The 13,672-nt window shown below is 43.6% G+C and overlaps 1 protein-coding gene across 4 annotated transcripts in view; it reads right to left on the reverse strand.

Annotated features, from left to right (window-relative positions):
- Nucleotides 1-13,672, reverse strand: part of CHUK (component of inhibitor of nuclear factor kappa B kinase complex) — a 77,329-nt gene that overhangs the window by 47,966 nt on the left and 15,691 nt on the right. For all 4 annotated transcript variants that reach the window (XM_073353132.1, XM_073353133.1, XM_073353134.1 and 1 more), the window contains exons 5-10: nt 7,845-7,933; nt 7,021-7,110; nt 6,735-6,859; nt 5,624-5,731; nt 2,662-2,797; nt 2,026-2,220 (exon numbers count right to left, since the gene is read on the reverse strand). In XM_073353132.1, the coding sequence (XP_073209233.1) occupies nt 2,026-2,220; nt 2,662-2,797; nt 5,624-5,731; nt 6,735-6,859; nt 7,021-7,110; nt 7,845-7,933 (743 nt within the window). The remainder of the gene's footprint in view (nt 1-2,025; nt 2,221-2,661; nt 2,798-5,623; nt 5,732-6,734; nt 6,860-7,020; nt 7,111-7,844; nt 7,934-13,672) is intronic.

Here is a 13,672-nt window from a genome sequence, read left to right on the forward strand (position 1 = left end):
CCTGGCCACGCAGAGAAGCCCTGATATAAGGGGTGGCACAAGGCAGCACAGCAGCCAGTGTGCAGATGAGGCAGCGCAGCCCCGGCTCCCCGGCAGGACTCACCCTCTCCTCCCCAGGTAGCGGCTGTGCCCTGGCAGCTCAGCACCCAGGGGCTGGGGCTTCCCCTTCCCACTACGACCAGGGGCACGGAGCCCTCGTCCCATCTAAGTGGTGCAGCTCCGAGAGCGCAACTGCCCAGAAAAAAAAAGGATGGCTGGAATGCCGCCCCTGACAATGTGCCCCCCCAACCATGTGCTTGCTTTGCTGGTGCCTAGAGCCAGTCCTGTTATCAAAGTCCCTCCAGTATTGGCAAAAAAAGTTATTTTTGGCAGAAGAACTCAATGTCAAATACTGGGTGGGTGGCTTCTTCCAAAACTACTAATGACAAATTTAAAGTTAACATCATCCCATCTAATAGTTCATGGACTTGAACTAAATCTGTAGATTTAGATGGAGGCTGCTCAGGAGTCGGCTCTTCTTGCATAGTATGGATAGGCAGGAGTTGGCCAACAGGGGCAAGGCATCCACAGTGGCATGTGCCAGTCTTGCCAATTACCCCATACTAGCACCACAGCAGACACTGCTGTGTAGAATGTCTTGAGATGTCTGTTAGAGAAGGAAAGCCCTGTTTCAGAGAAACTGTTGATTATTAGATGCTATCATCAGATCTGGCTCCTACCCTGATCCAATAGTGAAACAGTAGGAGATACGAATGAAGTTAGGATCTAGAGAATGGAGACAGTCTTTCTTGGAGAGGCAGTTGGAATCTTAGATGGGGGGAGTACAGTCTCTGGAGATCTATCATGTTCAAGCTCCTGTCTTGGTCTCTTGTTCAGAGAAAAATTATATGTAGTCAGATCAGTCTATGTTGCGGATCTATGTGAACCTGCACTGTAATTGAAGGATCCTTAGTAGTTGAGGTACAGGATTCTGTTGGTCTCTTTTTCAGATCCATTCCCTTAGAATGATCCCTAGTTGTTATATCTTTAGGTCTTGGATCCACACTGAGTTTTGAATGGCCCAAAGAACCACTTGAGATATGCTTCAGTTTGGCCTCTCTTTTCCTCATAACTGAAGTGCTTGGTTGAGGCAATTTCTCCTGAGCTTTGTGATCCTTAGCTAGAGCAAGTTCTGATGGAGGTTGTAATATCTCTGGAGTTGGATCAGAGGATTTGGCTACTGCAAGCTCAAATTGACTTGGAAGTGAAATTCGGTCCCGAAACCAAAGCCTTAACTACTGAAGCCTTCTTGGATCCAGAAGTACTATCCTTCCACTCAGATCCTCTAGCTATATCCGATCCTGGAGATTTGGCTGACAAGCCTTGTGTAACAAAAGGGCCTGAAATCCATTCTCTCTCTCTCCATGGGCCTGAGGAGTAAATGCAGCAAACATCGCAATATGAAGGAGAACACTTCTCTTCTAAGCATTTTGGTATCAGACTTTTTTTTTTAGGGGGGAGGGGGGCGGGGGGGGAGCACATGAGCACTCAGACGCTACCAGAAGGTTCCCCCATCCAAGCTGCACCGGTTGGCGCATTCCCAGGAGTGGGAATACTGCAGAGGACACTAGACGAAGAACAAGGACATTATGATTTTCTATCTTGTAGCCACAGGCGATAAGAAGGAACTGAGTGCAGTTTGCAGCTGCCACACCCCTTATTCCCTGTTACAAGGAAGCAAGAGAAAAAGAGGGGTACAAGCACAGCCACAGCAGACACTGATATTCAAAAGAATGTGATCTCATGCATATGGGGTACATGTGCACCAAGAGTAGAATTCTGTATGGCCACTCACTTGACTTCACATTAAATCTGTAAAGCAAGCGGTGCTAGAACTTATCTAACCACTAACTAAACTGAAAGACCACAGCTTAAGCTACAATCTCTACTATGATGAAATGAAAGCAATTAATTTTCCCTGAGATTTTCAATGTGAAAATTTAAAACAGATATGACACAACTGGAGTAAAATGGAAATAATCTTACCACACCATCAATAACACACTGGGAAGCAGGTTTCCGAGGATCCAGGGAAATTCCCATCTCCAAAAGCAACTCTTGATTTCCAGTACTTATTCCAGTATCAAGCTCAATGCGAGACTGAAGTGAATGAAGACTTTCCTCAGGATGCAAGAGAAAAGAAACAATCTTGGCAGAAGTCATATTTAAGATGTGTACTATCTGTAAAACCAAGAACAAAGTCATCTTCATTTCTAGTCGTAATTTCTTTCAAGAGACAAATGGCACTAAGGTATCAGGCTAAATGATACGCTGTCCTAGAAAGAAGATGTGCTGATATACAGATAAATAAAAGTTAGGCTGATTAGATAAACTGAGTTTTAATTACTGTCAACAGTGGCATCCTTAACACGTGGCACATATTTGTCTGAGGCCACCCTTACGCTTCCAGAATAAGGGTGAAAGAGTCACATTACTACTAATATTCTTGCTTTCAGGTATGAACTGAATTAAGGCAGAAGCGTTTTCTCTCTGAGGAAAGGAAGAATGCATCCCCCGACACTGGATTTGGAGGGTGCAATGATTTCCACTCAATTAGCACATTCATTGTCCACTGAGAGGTCTTTACCATCAGTATTTAGATAACACATTTAAAAAACGCACCTTCAAATTCAGTATGTGATCCATTAACAGGAAACATTTCGGTCGATTGGTTTCTGTGTCTATACCTCCACCCCTCTGCTGTGGATCCCAATTCAGCATCAGTTGTAACCAACTCTCCATTGGTTCTACAATTATACTAAACAAAACAAAAACAAACCATACATTGACATGTGTAATACAAATAAAGAAGGCAGGCATTCTACAACGAAGAGTACAGTTAATTCAAACGTGTTTTCTACCAGTACTAGGAAAAAAAATACTAAGAGACACAAAAATCCCATTGACTTCAGTGGGACCAGAATTTCACCCAAAGTATGTATCCTCTGTTTTATTTCCCTCTTATAAAGTAGTTACACTTATTCAGTACAAGAAAATTATTACTACGACATTAATGTCAGAACAGTTACACCATAGGCAAGGCAAAAGTTAAGGTTTCAACAATAACATCATCTTGGCCACACTGGGAATCCAGTATAGTGTACAGTTTACATGTTTTACATGAAACTGTAATAGAAATCTACATATGAAACAAGAAATAGGAAGAACAAGGCAGCGGAATGTTGCTTCTGGAACATTAACTCCTGCATCTCCTGACTTTTGAAACCACCCCACTTCAATGCAGTCTATGTAGATTTAATCTTTATTTATTTATTAAAGGAAAAACAATTCGCCTGTATTTAATATGTGCATTTCAATGGTCCCGGTTAGTCTTTGGTGTTCACACCATAGAGAGAAAAATGGAGAGGAGTATGCCTTTGCTGTTGCTCTTGGCAAGTAGACAATCCCATCCCAGGCCCCCAATTCCAAATGGGGGCCAAGAGAAATGAAGATTACTCATCTGATACTGACATTTGAGATTAACTCTGTATATTCCCACTTTTGGGATGTGCTGTAGTGCAGCTCTAACTGTGGAACATTCCACAGCAGTGCCAACTGGAGAGCTCTCACATCCCTCCCTTCTCCTCACTGTTGCTGCATGTTCTGAGGGAGGGGCAATGAAAGGGAGTGTGGCACTCCAGTCACCTCAGTTCCTTCCGCTACCTCCTCAAGTCTGAGATTATTATTAGGACCCCAAGGAAGAGTGGCAGGGAATGTGAATGTGCAGAGTCCATCTCAAAGAGCCCTAGTTACAGGTGAGTAACTTGAATTTCTTCTTTGAGAGGCCCCTGACACATTCCCACTGTTGGGATAGTTTGTTATGCAATATTGTCTTCTGCAGAAGGTGGGATAGAGTCCTAATTAAACAGCAACTGGAGTACTGCCCTACCAAAGTGCATGTCAGATCTGAATGCTAAATAAGTAACACATTTCATAAATGTGTTTATAGAGGTCCACTTTGTAGATCTGCAGAATTCAGTAATGGGAATATGTCTAAGGCTGTCTTAATCCTAGTGGAACCTTTACAGGAAGAGGGACATGGGCTAGTGTGTGGCTCTCTTCAATGCACAGTGTAACCCATTTAGACAAGCACTGAGATGAAATTGCCTGACCTTTAACTATTCTCTCTGTAGGATATAAAAGAATCTGGGAACTTTCTAAAGTTTTTAGTCCAATCAAAATAGAATGCTAATGCCGTTTTAGCATCTAGTCTGTGGAGTATTGACTTGCCTAAATGCACATGAAATCTGAGAAAGCATCTGTAGACAAGCTGATTGGTTAAGATGGAAATCAGTTACCACCTTGGGCAGGAATTTAGGATGTGGACAGAGGACCAACTTTGTCCTTGTGGAAAATTGGTTCCACCATCAAGACTTGCAGTTCGTTTACCCTTCTGGCCGATAATACTGCTATAACGAATGCTGTCTTGACTGATAGATGAAGCAGTGAGCACTAATTTATTGGCTCAAAGGGCGGTCTCATAAGTTGAGTAAGGACTAAGATAAGGTCCCAGGATGGCAAGGTGGCTATACATTCACCACACCTGTCAAACTTCTCAATCAAGTCCTGGGTAACTAAGGTTCTGTTGTCTTCTAATACGTGGTAGGCTGAAATGGGTGCTAAATGGACTTTCAGAGAGGATACAGATACTAGATAGTATCAGGTGCAGTAAGCAGGGACTGATTTGTTGCAGACAATGAAGATCAGATCCCCAAAAGACAAATCTTACCCACTTGAGGTCATAGCACTTATGAATAGATTGCTTCAGAAGTTTTGCATGATGTGTTGCACATCTGATAAACAAGATTCCCCCAGATCAGTTAGTCCTATAGACCATGCTGTTACGTATAGGGACTGCAGGTGTGGGTGCAAGATCTGTGAAGGAGAACTGGAAACCACTGCAATCTTGCCCTTGCTATAACAACCAGAATTACAAGGGCATTGTCTGCTTTATCTTCCATACTACTCTTTGGATTTGAAGAAATGGGAGAAAGGCGTAGAGGATACATATTACCTAGTAGATCTCGAACACATCTGAAATGGATAGCTTACTAACTGTAAGCTAACTAACTGGTAGGGAAGGTTGCTGACAGTTGCAAATACCATGAGTGTTCCAAGTCACAAGGTGGTTAGGGATTAATGGCAACTAATGCCCTTCTCTCTTATATCCCCTTGCAGAACAGCATGACAAGACTCAAGGCACATATGCTCTGGGCGGATACTTCCGGCCACAAGCACATGAGGTGCACATGCACCATCAGTCGTGAAATGTACACATGGACAACTACTCTAAGGAGAACCACAGTACTCCAGTAATCCTCTTTTTCATTCATAAAACATAAGAACCTTCAAAGTTTTGGATGAAGTTCTAGACAACTGCTAGATATTAGCTTTATTGTGCTGCAAAACACAGTAACCAATGGAAACCTGCTGCAATTTTCATATTTTTGATTTGTAGTAAAATTGTGGCCATTTTCTTGCAAAACTACCTGAAATAATAAATCTGGTCATATGCACTATTGGCTCTTAATGGTTTAAAAGAAAACTCAGAGATTAATGTGCACAAAACTATAAACATACTTACCTACAAAGACTGTTAGGCTGTGGCAAATGGGTACTAAACCGAACCTCCCCAGTCATCTCTTCAAAAGCAAAAATGTGCTTTGGATCCTTTTTCTTGATTTTTTCATGCCTATAAAATAAAATTCTCTGTGGACAGACTGACTTTATGTACTCTTATTTTACTTGCTCTAGTTCAGTGGTCTCCAACCTTTTTACGCCCAAGATCACTTTTTGAATCTAAGAGCAACCCAGGATCTACCCTGCCTCTTCCCCAAAGCCCCTCCCCACTTACTCCATCCCCCGCTCTCTCCATCACTCGCTCTCCCCCACCCTCACTCACTTTCACCAGGCTGGGGCAGGGGGTTGGGGCTGAGAGGTTCGCAGTGTGGGAGGGAGCTCTGGGCTGAGCCTGGGGCAGGGGGTTGGGATGGAGGAGGGAGTTAGGGATGCAAGCTCTAGGAGGGAGTTTGGGTGCAGGAGGGGGCTCTGGGCTGAGGCAGGGGTTGGGGTACAGGAGGGGATAGGGTGCTGGCTCTGGGAGGGGGCTCCAGGCTGGGGCAGGGGTGCAGGAGGGCGCTCAGTGATGGGGGTTGGGGTGTGGCCTCCCACCAGGCAGCACTTACCTCTGGCGGCTCCCAGTTGGCGGCAAGTGCAGAGAGGCTAAGGCAGGCTCCCTGCCTACCCTGGCCCCACACCGCTCCTGGAAAGGGCTAAACGCACTCCTGAGGCCCCTGGGGGAGGAGGGAAGCTGGGGGCTTGTGTCTCCGCACGCTGCTTCTGCCTGCAAGCACCGCCCCCACAGCTCTCCCGGCCAATGGAAGCTATGGGGGCAATGCTTGCAGGCAGGAGCAGTGCACGGTGGGAGACTCCTGCTGCTGCTGCCCCCCCCCCCCGGCGGGGCTATGCTGGCAGCTTCTGGGAGCGGCGTGGGGCCAGGGTAGGCAAGGAATCTGCCTTAACAGTAGACACACTATGCTGCCGGAGATCGCAATCGACTGGGAGATGCTCTAGGATTGACCATTCCATCACGATCAACCAGTTGGTGACCACTGCTCTAGTTCATACAGCCACCTCCCCACAAAAAGAGCAACTCTATCAAACCCACGTACCTTCTCTCATAGCAAATGTCTTACCAGGTAAATGGCTGTAGATTGTGTAAAAAGGGTCTAAATCCTGCAATACACTCGAACACCATTGTTCCAAAGCTCCAATAATCTACAGTAACAGTGTAGGACTTACTCTCAAAGAGTTCTGGGGCCTAAAAAACAATATCATACTATTTTTAAAATGACAAAACTCCACAGAATGTATTTTTTTCTATTTCTGGAAAATGTATGATTTGAGGAACATGTGTAAGTAGAATTGTGCTAATTTATGCCAAAGTAAATTGTAAACATGAAAAAAAACAAAAACACTTACCAAATATTGTAAGGTCCCAACAAATGATGTACATAAACTTCCCTGATCCAGATCTTTGGCATATCCCAAGTCTATTATTTTATGAATTATCTGTCAATATCCAAGACAAATATTTGATAAAGCATGATGAAAAGGGCAAATTCAAAGTAAAAGGTGCAGAGTCAAACCCAGGGATGGGAGGAACAAATCCACAAACAAGATTTAAAAAAAAAACATGAAATGCTACACAGAGCTGTTCAGCCATGTAAGCCAAGCTCATTAATTTACATCAACATGCACATACAATTCATTATTGTCCTGAAACTAATTAGATCAGGCTTGACTGAACACAGCATCTAAACTTTTGAGAATTTACAAGATATAGTATTTTGATATCAAGAAAAGTAAACAGAAAAATAGTAAATCAAGAATACCACTTTTACTAAAAAATGTATCCAACTGAGCACAAGGACAATCTAGATATGTACCCCGCAGAAATCCAAACATATGCCAGGATACAATCAATGTCACATTGCTGATACTGGCAGGAAGCAAAAACACTGGATAAAAAAAAAGTTGATACTTTACAGTAAAGTGACTGATCAATTGACAAGTCTTCGAGGATAAGCAAATAGAATTTGTAATATTAAGAAGGAATATGAATGTTATTAAAATCATGGTTGTCTTTTGCATGAGCATCATTCTATGGGATTCAGTGCTATACTCAATAAGAAAGCAGTAGCATTCTTCATTTCAATCAGTCAAGGCAAAATTGTTACATGACTTCCAGATCTGATATTTGGGACACCAAAGGTGATATTCTTAGGCACAGTTATATGACTTACCTTTCCACCATCATCCTGGAGAACAATATTTTCAGGCTTTAGATCTCTGTGTATAATTCTGTTTTCATGCAAATACTGGATACCCGACCCTGAATAAAATCAAGTATTTGACATAAGAAACAGAAACAGCACCAGTACCAGTACAAATCAAGTTATAAGAATTTCTAACACCTCTATACGATTTCCTGACCAAAAAAGAATAAATAAAGTTAAGGTGTATGTATTTCCCTTTAAAAACAAGAATGGTTTAAAATAATAAAATTCTGTAATTGGCGAATTTACACTTTCACCTCTGTAACCTCCCCACACCGCATTAACAAATCAGAGAACTTTTTACCCTACCAAGTGCCATCTGCATTTCCATTATTGGCCACCAACCAGCTGGCCTATCAATTGCCTGGTGAAGCACCTCGTACAGACAGCTGTCTTCTCCAGCCCACTCTCCTGCTGCAGGACACGGCAGCATGCTGTATTTTACCTGTCACATGAGGTTCCTCACCTACCATTTCACGAGACCAGACCTCCCAGGCTAGTTCCCCCACTGTGCCAAAACAACCTGGAAATTCCATAGTATCTTCTACTCTCACCTTTCCAAGACGTGGAGGGTTAATCCTTTATGACATAATATATAAATCTACCTTTACCTTACTCTCTCAGCACAAAGAAGCCACAGCCCTCCAAGTACTACATACACCTAAACTGGCGCCATATTTCTACCCTTTCTGTATGGAAGGAAGATGGGAGCTAGTAAGTGCAGCCTGGGAAACTCCACATGCCCTTGGCAGCACATCGCTGCCATATTCTGCCTTATACCCTCCCTTTAGGACAGTCCCCAAGTCAGGTGACACACAAGGGTGTCAAATGCACCCTAGACATCTCCCCCCAGCTCAGTTAACTGAGTCTCCCTGATTATTCTACTGGAAACTGCCCATCAGCTGTGCATTACACATTGACCTGCATAGGGTGCCAGATCCCAGCACCACAAGAATGCACCCCAACACATCACCTTATAATCCAGGCCCCTGTACTCAAGACTGCTACAGAATTTGTACCTTGCAGGATAACTGTGCTCTAAACATCAAATGTTTTGGACTTCTTGTTAAATTTTTTTTATTGCTTATGGTTGCAAAGCAAGCATTAAAAACAGGAACTGAGTGTAAACCATTACATCAGTCTTCCTGCACCTGCAGAAAGCCTGAAACAACCGGTCTAAGAAGTGTCAACTGCCTCATTTATCTCAGTGAGATGCATGGTGTTGGAACAGTCTTTGTTCAGAGTGAATGAAAGGTTGTTTTAAGTTAAGAGCATGTTATGTAAAGGGTTGCTTAAAGAAAGCACAAAACAGATTCAAAGGAATGCAGAGAACTGAGTTTTTGTTGACCTAAAGGAAGTGCTAAATAGGGGTTACAAAACTTCTCATGAAGTTACAGAATCACAGGCCAGAAACTCTCTTAAATTGGAAGCATCTCTGTCGGTTCAATCAGAAATGTGCTTTCAACTAAATGTTGACTGAACAACACTTCCCCTTAGTTAGACATTTCCTTTTTTGGAGCATCTGGAACTCCTTGCCAGAGGATGTTGTGAAGGCCAAGACCATAACAGGGTTCAAAAAAGAACAAGATAAATTCATGGAGGATAGGTCAATCAATGGCTATTAGCCAGGATGGGCAGAAATGGTGTCAGAAGCTGTTTGCCAGAAGCTGGGAATGAGCGACAGGAGATGGATCACTTGATGATTACCTGTTCTGTTCATTCCCTCTGGGGCACCAGGCACTGGCCACTGTAGGAAGACAGGATGCTGAGCTAGATGGACCTTTGGTCTGACCCAGTTGGGCCATTCTTATGCTGCTAAATATTGAAGGATGGAACGTTGTTGCCTCGGTAATGCTGTTCCGACTCCTTGGTGCTTTTGTCCTTGGAGCTCCAGTGTTATCAGCAATAGCAAACAGTGCAGCCTGCTAATTTAGCAGACCTTAATGCTACTTATAAAAAAAGACAACAGGCACAGTTTTGTAACAAAGGCACTTGGCCAGGTTTATTGCCCTGAAGGCACAGTACTAGCGTTTTATAGGAGCTACAAGGACACTAACATATAAATGCCCAGGGGCAAGGAACAGCTTAGTGAGCAGAGGAATTTTTGCTGTCTCCTCAGCCACAAAAAGGGTTAAGACAACATTTATAGACTGAAACAAACAACTTACATATCCTTATACATGTTTTATGACATTTGTTTGTTATTTCCCCTTGTTCCTAATATCTTGGACAAAACATCCTTATTCATTATTTTGTCAAATTTTATTTTGTTTTGGATGCATTTGTACTAGTTAAAATATATGTATGTAAATACTGTAGCTTAGTACACTAGCAACAACTTTGCCAAGTTCATGTACTGGACAGTGAACTTATGTTCGTTTGCTTTAATATATGGCCTGACTTTGGTTTACAGAAGTGGTTCTCAAACTGTTGTACTGGTGACCCCTTTCACATAGCAAGCCTCTGAGTGAGAAACCTCCTCACAAATTAAAAACACTTGTTTATATATTTAACACCATTATAAATGCTGGAGGCAAAGCGGGGTTCGGGGTGTAGGCTGACAGCTCACGACCCCCTATGTAATAACCCTCGCAACCCCCTGAGGGGTCCCAACCCAGTTTGAGAACCCCTGGTTTACAGCCTCTGATTCAGGCCTTAAATTTTGCACCAGGCTCAGTGTTCCAATCTCTCTCTCTCTCTCTACTACAGCTGCATTTTCCTTTCTTCTCCTTCATAGTGTATGTATTTAAGAAGAAACAGGATCAGACTAACTACAAAATCCTGCGCACTAAATACAACCATCTAAAAAGGTGCATCCTCTTCCCCTATCCACACAAGGGCACTGAGCCACACCTATAAGATGATCAAACTAGGGGTTTCCCAATATGAGACTACAGAGCTGAAAACAGAAGGAAAAAGGGAATTTGTTAAAATGAAGATATATTTGCTCTTTTGGGATTCAACTGTGCATGCACTTCGTGTTTATTTTTTGGCTTGGTAATGTGCAAGCAAAACCAAGATTCTAGCAACAAAACCCCCAAACCAAACAATTGTTAATGATGTGGCAATAAGTAGCAATAGTGCAACTTTTTAATTTTAGCACACTACAACCATTAAATCTGGACCATATGTTAACTCTGAAACATAACAATGAATAATAACCATGAACATTGTTATGTATGTAGCAGGGGAGTTACCCCGCTCCTGTGAAAGGCTAGGCTGATTGGGGAAGCAGCCACAGCTAGGGCCACGCTGCAATCAGGCCACAGCTGGCCCTATAAAAGGGCTGTGAGCCAGGAGCAGAGTCAGTCTCTCTCTAGCTCTGGAGAGAGAAGGTACCTGAAGTAGAGTAGTGCTGGGGAAAGGCAAGAGGAATTGGGGAGCTCCAGCCTGGTAACTCCCCAGGCTGCAGGCCTTGTGCAAGGCCTAAAGAAGGTACTGGGGCTGCAGAGGTACAGTCTGGGGTTAGGCAAAAACAGCTGGTCCAGACCCCATTGCCAATGATGAGTGGCCATTACAGACTGCAGTCTGCCCCAGTGAGTGGGAGCTAGATGATGACTGGCAGTAGCCACTGAGACAAGGTGGGGATAATGGGTTGGGGGTTCCCCTGGGAGGGGAGACCCAGACTATGGATTACTGCTGGAGATAGAACCCTGAGGTAAAGGGCCAGCGGGGTCCGGGAAGGATACAGGGGCCTGAGGCAGGTGAGCCATGGGCCTGCAGAGGGCACTCTGGGCTGGACAAGAGCTAATTCCCAAGACTACCAACAGGAGGTGCCGCACTGGTGAGTCTTCAACCCTGCTACAATGTATTTCATTATAGATCATTTTTTCAGAAATATCTAACTAATGTGCTTAGCTCACAATTCCAAAATGCCTTCCCTACATGAGCCAGGAACCAGAAGCCCCACCTCTTTCATACCAGCTGCTAAAAATCTTCAATCCGTAATTTACAGCTTCAAAAATACACTTATCCACAGTCAATACAAAAATCTGCAGGAAATGGAGGACTGGCAATGTAGAGGCACAGTAAAATAAGTTGAATGTTATGTCAGGAACACACATGAGGGATACCGTATTATTAGTATTAGTATGTAATTTAATTTAAAGTCAGAGTTTACCTGAAGGCACCACAGAATTTCCAGCCAGCTAGAGTGGAGCACCACAGGCCCTCGGGGCCAGGCAACAGAATTTCCAGCCAGCTAGAGTGGAGCACCACAGGCTCTCGGGGCCAGGCAACAGAATTTCCAGCCAGCTAGAGTGGAGCACCACAGGCCCTCGGGGCCAGGCAACAGAATTTCCAGCCAGCCACTGGGGAAATCTCTGACCCTATAGGCCAGGCCAAAGAATTTAGATGCAGCTCCCCACAGAGTACATAGGGCCTTTCCTAAAAGTCGAAGGCAGGCAGGAATACAAGACAGAGTTAAGACTTGTTTTGCAAAATTACTTGTAAGTTTCCACTTTCCAGTGTTCAATTGTTTATTGAACAATACAATTCAGTGTTGTTAACATGCATATGGCCATTTAAAAGTGTATCTGGCTGGACATTTCCTTGGAATGACTTCATTAGGCCATTCTCCAGGAGCTCCTCCTGCAGATACACCCACCTGGGTGTAGAGAAGACATTTTCACCAGCCAAGACCAACACTATCTCCCTAGACAGAGAGCTGTGCTGACTCGAGATAGAGTTGGTGCTTTTTATTCTCTCCTAGCAGTGCTGCTGGCAGAGCAATGGAAGCCAAGAGCAGGCATCTGAAAAGGCAGTATAGCAAAGATACCATTGCTGGGACTCTAGACCCCAGTCCAACTCAGCAGGAAGAGTAATGAGAAGATGCTGGCCACCAGGAGCAGGAACACACATCAGGCATTCTTGCTGCCCTAGACCAGGTCTGAAGTGTGTGTGTGACTTAAGTTAGGGTTGGTCGCGGGGGGGCAAAGGGGATCCACACAGAGTTTCAGACGGTCTATCCTCCAATCCAGGGACTACAAAATTGATATTAGCACCTGAACCATCTTTTCCACATGTTGTTGATTTGGGCTATACACAGATGCTAGCCATGGCTGAAGCTTTCTGAGGTGTAGCCTGGTGTGTTGAACCACACAGGTACACAGGAGGCAGTTGTGTGCCATGGTGAGAGGATATGATTTCAGACATAGCACCAGATCCTGTAGCATCTCAAACCTGGATTGAGGTGGTAAAACCTTGGCCTTTGTGGAATCTAAGACCACACCAATAAACTATCTTGGGGTACAGGTAGTAGAACTGATCTGTTCCATTCACCAGGAGCCCCAGTGCATCGAACATTGATACGATAGTGAAGATGCTGTATAACACCTGAGCCTCAACCAGTTATCCAGGTACATAGGGCCCTATGAAATGTTTTATTATGGATTTTCAGATTTATTCAGATTTTTTCCCATTTTTAAAAGATCTATGGATTTTTTAAATCAAAATTCTTTGATACACTGACAATTAAGTAGCCTTTCTATAAATGCATTAAAATGTTCAGAATTGGATTGCAATGGGAAAACATATTTTACAAAAAAAATCCTACAATTTAAGGAAAACATGCTGCAGATATACAGTACATGTGAAAATTAACACATTTTAAATCACTTTTTAAAGTAGCACTTGCTCAGGTGACCAAACAGATGTCACTAAACAGTAATACAAAAAGTCCACAGAAGCGTGTGGGCACGCATGGAGGGGCAGGTGCATGTATGCTCTTTCTTTAAGCAGAGCACTCAGAGCCTAAATACTTGTTCAAACAGCAGGTGGCAGCAACCACTCTTGAA

This window comes from Lepidochelys kempii, chromosome 7, assembly GCF_965140265.1.
Source record: "Lepidochelys kempii isolate rLepKem1 chromosome 7, rLepKem1.hap2, whole genome shotgun sequence".
NCBI lineage: Eukaryota > Metazoa > Chordata > Testudines > Cheloniidae > Lepidochelys > Lepidochelys kempii.